General features: G+C 42.9%; 1 protein-coding gene across 1 annotated transcript; it reads left to right on the top strand.

Moving 5' to 3' along the window:
* The first annotated feature begins 1,204 nt into the window (after positions 1-1,204).
* LOC119724398 (mitochondrial nicotinamide adenine dinucleotide transporter SLC25A51-like) lies at positions 1,205-6,167 on the top strand. Its single transcript, XM_038195429.1, has 4 exons — positions 1,205-1,253; positions 2,745-3,394; positions 4,470-4,714; positions 5,619-6,167. The coding sequence occupies exons 2-4, from the start codon at positions 2,926-2,928 to the stop codon at positions 5,907-5,909; spliced, it is 1,005 nt and encodes a 334-aa protein (XP_038051357.1). The 5' UTR covers positions 1,205-1,253; positions 2,745-2,925; the 3' UTR covers positions 5,910-6,167.
* Positions 6,168-8,498: the final 2,331 nt, after the last annotated feature.

The raw sequence follows: 8,498 nt of genomic DNA, 5'->3' as shown, positions 1-8,498 counted from the left end.
GAGTTATGTAATACTGTTTGCAAATTATTTGTGCGCAATTGGCCTGCCTGCGAATTTTTCCCATAAAAGTATCGTAGAGGGCGCTCAACAACCATCCATAGATGATGTTTGGGAAAAAAATAATTCACGGCCACCCCCCCCCCCCCCCCCCAAAAAAAAGAGGGTGTATTCTGCTTGGACATTTTGGAGGTGGTCAACCAACATTGAAACTAAGATCAACACCGACATTTTCCAGTTCAATAGAGTTTTTTAATTATTTTAACTGTCCTTATACGCCTGAAAATATATATTCTCCATACATTTTTATTCAGATGTATTCTTTTCGGGGTGGGTTGTTTTGCGAGAGGGCGCACTTCTACTCCGTGACCGACGCATGAAATGAATCAGGACCAAAAACGACAAAATCATCGACTTGTAGAAAGTTTAGGTGGCACACAGCGATCGCGAAAACAGAAAACGTCAGGGGCTCAGATTTCAACATTGGTCCCATGAGCTTTACGTTGCGCTCCAAATACACTCAAGTTCAATGTGCATGCAATAATTACGCAGGAGCGAGGTTGACGTTTTCGACAGGTGCATGTCCATCAATAAAGAACTGCTGCATTTGCACAAAGTTTTCAGATCGGGTCCTACTAAAGCGCGTCAACAAGCGTCAACAAGCGTCAACAAGCGTCAACAAGTTTTAGTAGTCGTTAAGTGCGCGTCAACAAATTTTGTATAGGCCTTTGAACAATAAAAACAGCTTTATATGGTAGGAAAAGCAATAATGAACATCTTCTGCATATCAATTAAAGTTAAAATTATTTCAAAACTTGGTTTTTTGAACGCGAAATGTACGACGAATTTGTCGATAAAAGTAGGCCGCCATCTTGTTTGGATGGCGCTGTAGACTTCGCGCATGCGTAGTATGGCTCTTTACACTTCACGCATGCGTAGTACGGCTAGCTACACATAAACAAGATGGCGGCCAACTTTTATCGACAAATTCGTCGTACATTTCGCGTCCAAAAAACCAAGTTTTAAAATAATTTTAACTTTAATTGATATGCAGAAGATGTTCATTATTGCCTTTTCTACCATATAAAGCTGTTTTTATTGTTCAAAAGCCTATAAAAAATTTGTTGACGCGCACTTAACGACTACTAAAACTTGTTGACGCTTGTTGACGCTTGTTGACGTTTGTTGACGCGCTTTAGTAGGACCGTTCAGATCGGCCAAGAAAATGCTTTAATTTGAAGCTTTTTACTCGTGTGGTGAGTATTTTAAAGGGTTTTGCTTGGCTTTAGAAGCTATGTTGTGATCTAGAGCCTAGGCAAAACAGTAACTAGCCTAGCCTAGTATCGTCAGACCCCCTCCCTAAAGCTACGCAGTCCTTTTTCTACGCACTCACAATTGTCATGATTGTGTGTGATAACGCACGCGCGTTGCAAGCGTTAGCTGCGCAGATAATGGAGGGTCGAGGATAAGGCCCTATACAAATATGTCAGTGACGTTGGCGATTGTGTAGTGGTACTGGTAGTGTTAGGGCGGACGGGGCGGGGCCCCTGTTTTGTTTCGATCAAAGGAGAGTCAAGAGTGTTTTTTATTACTCAAAAAGACAAAAACAAAAAGACAACTGCCTGGCATTATTGACTGATGAAGGGCGATCGTATAGTGTAGGGCTATAGATCAAGAAGCCCGCAAAATTGCCTGCAGCACAAAACACTAATAAAGTACAAAAACGTCCATCAAAATGGAGACATTTCACACAGAAGCGCTGCACAGTTTGCCCCTATACTCCGTACTTTATCTCTTGACATACTCACGTATCATGCGCAGAACTAACATAGGTGGATTCTGTCAGTTTTTAGGCCAAAATGATGAAAAATATGCCCTTTCCGCACTGAGCCAACCTGACACTTGAAACGTGCACGCATATGATCGAGCGATGATTTTCGGTTCGCTCGGAGCGCGCCGCGGGGGTACGGTACAGGCGAAATGATAGTATGTACATGCGTACAAGTGCATGTACCGTAACCCCCCCCCCCCCCCCCCCCCCCCCCGCGGCGCGCTCCGAGCGAACCGAAAATCATCGCTCGATCATATGCGTGCACGTTTCAAGTGTCAGGTTGGCTCAGTGCGGAAAGGGCATATTTTTCATCATTTTGGCCTAAAAACCGACAGAATCCTCCTATGTTAGTTCTGCGCATGATACGTGAGTATGTCGAGAGATAAAGTACGGAGTATAGGGGCAAACTGTGCAGCGCTTCTGTGTGAAATGTCTCCATTTTGATGGACGTTTTTGTACTTTATTAGTGTTTTGTGCTGCAGGCAATTTTGCGGGCTTCTTGATCTATGAGGCTTTACTACGTGGAGCCTCATAGTTCTAGGAGTAGGGGCCCGGTTCCTAGTATAAGGGAACAAACTCCAGTTTAAAATTATTGGACCTACCAAACTAGTCATGCTAGTTGGCGACATTCTCAATGAACAGGCATGACATAGATAGAGGGCAGGGTTTTGATTTTTTGAGGGGAATTCGGGGGTAGGCCTACATGGCCTAGGCCTAAGATGACGATGACAGCGCGGCGACAACACACGACCCGAAAATAAAAATGGCGATCACCGCGGAATGTACCGTGAGCACGCACGGCACGCTGGATCGCAAGGCACAAACCGCGCAAGAAAATCGTGAATTTTTTTTTTTCAATATGATTTTTCACACACCCTTTAGGCAGTTAATTTATTGTGTGTTATATTTATTTCAGAGATTAAACAGCTGTACTGTCAGAAGCAGGGGCCATAGTGAATACCTTGCCAGAGTTTTGTCAAGCTAGAAAACCGTCGAGTCCCCAAACGCCCCCCTTTTACCCCTCCTGTGTTTCCCCTGATGTCACCAAGGCTGGATCCCAACGCAACACCCACGAACCGTAACCGACCCATACCAACATGGGCAACGACACTGCACACCGCAGCGAATGCACACAGGACAGTCACCCGAGGGCGCCCTTTACAAACAGCTCCCTTCACCTCCCGGTGTCGCTCGCACCACCCAATACCTTTATCACTGCGGGGAGCCAGTTGCTTACCGAGGACGTTACGTGCACGGACAAACCGGACTGGGTGGAGTTTACCGGGGGAGCTGGGGCGGCCTTCATCAATATCATCGTAACGTTCCCCGTCAACAAAATCATCTTCCGGCAGCAACTCCATAGCATAAGGGTTCACAAGGCGCTAAGCCAGTTGAAGAAGGAAGGAGCGAGACATTTGTACCGCGGTGTGCTACCACCTTTGCTGCAGCGCATGTCGGGATTGTCACTCATGTTTGGACTCTATGACCAGTACTCACGGATCCTCATCAGGCACTGCTCGGACTGCCCGTTGATTGTTGCCAAAGTCTCTGCAGCTCTTCTCTCAGGTAAAAAAATTTCACTGAAATTATGATCCGCTTGGAAAGAAGTACATTCTGTCTTCAGCCAAACAATTCTCAGTCACTAAACAATTCTCTGCCAATTCAGGCATGATTTGAGGCGTGAGATTGCACCCCCACGCCATCGCAGGCCCAAAAGCTTCCCGAGAAGTGTGAATAATTGCACGCCTGAATGGCCCTTGACCACAGAATCACTCACCTAGAAAATCACACACCTAGAAAAACCACACGCCTAGAACATTTCACGTGTGCCTCTTTCCACACACCTGTGATTTTCAAATCAGAACGTCTGTTCAGGAGGACAATAATAACATGATCTGGTCATTTCAGAAAGACAACTTCTTGCAATTTCACTGAAGTAGCAACAACGAGCATCTAGATTTCCGCAGACACATCAAACAGGCATCTTTATTCATGTAGATCTACAAAATCTTCCTTCATTTGTAGCATCTTCAGTGTAATGAATGGTGCTCATAAACCCTAACCACCCGAACCTTCAAAATCCAAGTGCATTTTTGTTGGAATCTGTTGGAGTGAGCACTGCACAAGTGAACTGATTATGCTTTACATGGGGTCAGGCATACCACCATAATAATCAGAGTCCAATAGTTTGGGTGTAGAGTTTACCATATAGTGTTAGATTTTGCAAGAGTTAGGAAGGTTTCTAGTAAATTACTCAAGGGGTGAAGGTTAAGGAAAACATATTGTATGCATTTGTGGCCAGTAGAAATCCTTTATTATTACAATGCATTAACCCTAACAACTCAACCCGTCAAACCCCAATGGCATGTTTTGTTGGAATCTGTCAGGATGGGTACAGTACCCCTAAACTGACAGTCTTTTACATTGGGTTGACACACCTCCAGAATCAAAGTCAGAAACGTGTGTGCAGTTTCCCATATGGTGTTGGAATTTGCCAGGATGGGTATGGTTCCTAGTAAATCATGCTAGGGTTAATCACTTTTTAGTGGTGAAAAATTTAAACTTCTGGCTCTGTGATCAAGCAGATTTTGCCCCCAATAATTAAACGACGTCTGTTCAAACGCGAGTGTCTGTTTTGCAGGTACAACAGAGGCGATCCTCGTCCCGTTTGAGCGAGTTCAGACGTTACTCCAGGATCACCGTCACATGAAGAACTTCGACAACACTTTCCAAGTCTTCCATCGTCTGCGGCACTACGGTCTCCGCGAGTACTACCGCGGGTTGACGCCGATCCTTCTACGCAACGGACCCAGCAATGCCATCTTCTTCACCATGAGGGAGAAACTACAGACGTTCACACCCAAAGATGCCTCCAGAGTTCAGAAGGTATTTAAACACTTTAGACACTTTTGGAAACTCTAGTTGAGCCATCAATCTCAACCAAACTTGATATGTGCTTTATAGGGTTCATTTTTTTTTGAACAATTCTTTTGATCTCAATTGTTCTGCATACAGTTTGGCATTGAATATGAAATCTTGTTTTGCAAAGGTTCCACGTTGTGTTCAGCAATTGTTGCATTGTGATGGCTGTGGCATTTTCTGTCTCTGTCCACCCAACACTTCTAGTTACCTCTGAGGGTTCTTCAACGGGAATTGCAGTTATACTGTTTAAATATGAGGCTCATTTTGTTAACCCTAACTCCCTTTTTGCTAGGATGTAGCCTCAGTCCTGCAAAATCCTCCAATTGGCCTCATGGAAAAATAGCATATAGCCTCAGTCCTGCAAATTGCTCCATTGTTTCTTGAATATGGTCCGTGGAGGGGTGACCACTGCCTGAATCCTGCAAAATCCGGCGGCAGTGGCTGTCAATATGTAGAGGCTTGGCCAGTGACATCTTGGAGCAGTACGGAGGATTTAAAGCATAATCCAGGTCTAAATTTATGCATGGCTGAGCTAAAACAACCCAAGGTCTTGACAAAGTGCATCCTACGGAATCAGTAACGCACTGATGGAGCCGTGGAGAAGTCCAGACAATGGCCCACCTACTGACATGTGGTGGAGATACGTGCACCATTGACGACCTCCACGAGGGCAGTGATGTGGCAATAGCTGTGGCAAAGCGATGGCAGAACGTCGTCTGACACACGAGCGAGCGAGTAACTCACTTTTGCCATGTAACCTCAATCCTCCAAATTCCTCCACTATGGCAAAGAGGATTTTGAAGGATTCAGGGCTGTCGGGGTTAAACAATTTTACCGAGTAATATCGTGTTCTTTCATCCGTTTACAGATTAGCAGTGACTTCGTAAACGGTGCCATTTTAGGAGCATCTTTAAGCACCATCTGGTTCCCAGTCAACGTCATCAAGACCAAGATGCAGTCTCAGGTCGGGGGCGAGTTTGTGTCCGCCTGGAGGACACTTCACATCGTGTACAATGAGAGGGGACGGAGATGGCGGGCCATGTTCAGGGGGGTGCATCTCAACTTCAGCCGAGCGTTGATATCGTGGGGCATCATCAACGCGTCGTATGGGATACTGACGTCCACGCTGCACGAGCTGAGAGGTTCAGTTACGGATTGATAACCAAATGAAAATCTTGTGTGCATGGATGAAAACAATTACTGATGCTGTTTATGGACTCAAGAGTACTTGCCATACAGCGGTGATAAAGCTCTCTCGTGGTGTCGGGTTATCTCGGTGGCGGGTTATCACGTATCTACAACAATAGTGTCTTGTCCCAAGACTCCTATATCTGCTGCAATTGTCTTTTGAGTTTGAACTTACCCCAGCAAGCCTAGTGGTAAGAAATCTCAGACGACAGCTGCACTGGTAAGGCCACAAAAAAAAAATACTTCTGCTTCCAATAACATGCCTTTCAAATATAGGGTCGGTAGGTCGGAATTTTTAAATATTTTTTGCCATTATTGTTTGAATGGGGTATTCAATAATATGCAAATTTCAGCCTGAACTATATCCATTGCACTACGAAAGCTATACAAAAAAAAATGGCCACAAAGAGTGTTTAAAACTTACTTTGATTATTGTCAAAATATTTAAGGTCAGTAATTCTTAAAAATAATGGACAATTCAGGTCGTTCACACCATATGCACAACACTAGTCAAGATGGGAAACTGGCAAACGTTCTCTGTATTCATCGCGCGGTGTCAGCTTGCTTGATGCACTGTGTGTGGCAGGCAACGAACCTCGTTTTTACGAAAGGACATTTTGGGAAACCACACTGCATAGTATTACTCTAAATACAAGTAGTACAACCTCGAAATAAATTCATGAACACAGAAAATACATACACAGACACGAGAGATCAAGTTCTAATCTGACCTGCAACTGCAGTGCACCGCGGCCGTGTATAGACTGGTTAACGCATTTCTCTTTGGCCCTTTAAGTGCGTGGCGTGGCACGGTGGGAACCAGTCATAGCTGCATTGAGCTTTACGCACGTGTTTTCATATCACGACATCGAATTGCGAACTAGTTATCGCGAAGTGAACTTGTAAAGTCAACGGAGGCAAACAAATCAATACTTGAAGCAAAAAGGATTTTTGAGAGGTGTTTTGTGAAGACAGGATTTTTAAAATTTATTTATTCATTTATTAATATTTTTTGACTTGCCGATAACATTTTTAGGGTCGCGGCCTAAAAATAGGGTCGGTCCGGTAACCGGAAGCAGAAGTTGGGGGTTTTTTTGGCCTAAGCAGAAGGTCATGGGTGTGAATCCTATCTGTGTAAACATTGGGCATATAACCTTGGTGATGCTCAGAACAATATGTTTACAATTAGTCTGTTTTAAGTATTTAGTCTAATTTCCACATATGCTGATTGATGTTGTTCTAGAGAGATATATTGCTCGCTAACGCTAACGCCAGCCATTTGTATTGATTTTCCAAACTTGGCATTTATTTCAATTTTCAAGGGCAATTCCACGGTTACTCACGTTACATTTTTGATGTACTTTTGAGTTTCTTGGGCTATAATTACCTTACTGAAAAGGTTTAATAACTGTTATCCCCATGGTAGATGAGTAGACCTAGACCTACCTAAGCACCAAAGATGACATCCAGAAAAATGTGTTATGTATGATAAACAAGACGCACAAAATCGGTTACTCACGTTACGAAAATGTAACGTGAGTAACCGTGGAATTGCCCTCTTATACATATAATGGGAAAGGTTTGCTTAACACAAACACATTACATGTACAAACCAAAAGGTAATGTTTGTTGATGTTTAGTTTATGTAACTTGTACCTAGTCTAAGTTATTTCTGCTGTGTGTGTAGCTTTGCAAAGCAACATTCGCTAAGTTTTCCCTGACCAGTGCACTTTTATTCTCGTAACATATAAAATAAAAATAAAAAAGAAGCTGATAATGTGGCCAGTCAAAAGAGCATACATTGTATATGTACTACTCCCGATAAATTAAGAGATTTTAGGATTTCTGACTTGCCAAATTTACAGAAACTCTTCTTCAATTGCCCAGTTACTTACATGTACATGAAGACATAATATATTGTCCATCAGTTTTACGCGATGAACTAAAACAAAGTTTGCAGTGAATGAAAGCCAGTGGAATTCCTGTAAACAGGGTTTTCCTAGCTTTAGAAATTCAAAGAATCGGGCTGAAGACTTTGATTAACTGAAATTTTTGACCAGTAATTGTTCAATAACATAATATTCAAGTAATGTAAAAAGCCTTACCTGTAAATGTATATTATATGTGAAATTGCAAATGTTATTGACATAAATTTACCTAGTGATTATGTTAAAGCTATTAATTCTGTTTAGCTGCATGTATGCCGCAGTGTATTGATGCAAAATTCTGTTTTCTCAATTGTAATTTAAGCTTAAAATATGTTAAAACTGAAGAATATGATTGGCTGCAAGTGCACAATTTTAATATAAATGGGTTTTACTACCTCAAGTATACACTGCATGTATTTGTGGGGAAGCATGCGAGACATGTTTTATTTAACCCTAACCTTCCCAAATCCTCCAAAATCCTCTTTGCAAAATGGAGGATTTTGCAGGATTGAGGCTATATGGCAAAAATCTGTGACTACTTTTGGAGGCTGCACTGTGCCAAGGTCTTAGGCTGGACCTTGTGTTGTTTATGCTCAGCCGTGCATTAATTTTCGGCCTAGATTATACTTGAA

The sequence above is a fragment of the Patiria miniata genome, unplaced genomic scaffold (genome assembly GCF_015706575.1).
Source record: "Patiria miniata isolate m_02_andy unplaced genomic scaffold, ASM1570657v1 HiC_scaffold_18, whole genome shotgun sequence".
NCBI classification, from domain to species: Eukaryota; Metazoa; Echinodermata; class Asteroidea; order Valvatida; family Asterinidae; genus Patiria; species Patiria miniata.
Note: the sequence above shows the minus strand (reverse complement) of the source record. Positions and strands in the feature narration are given on the sequence as shown.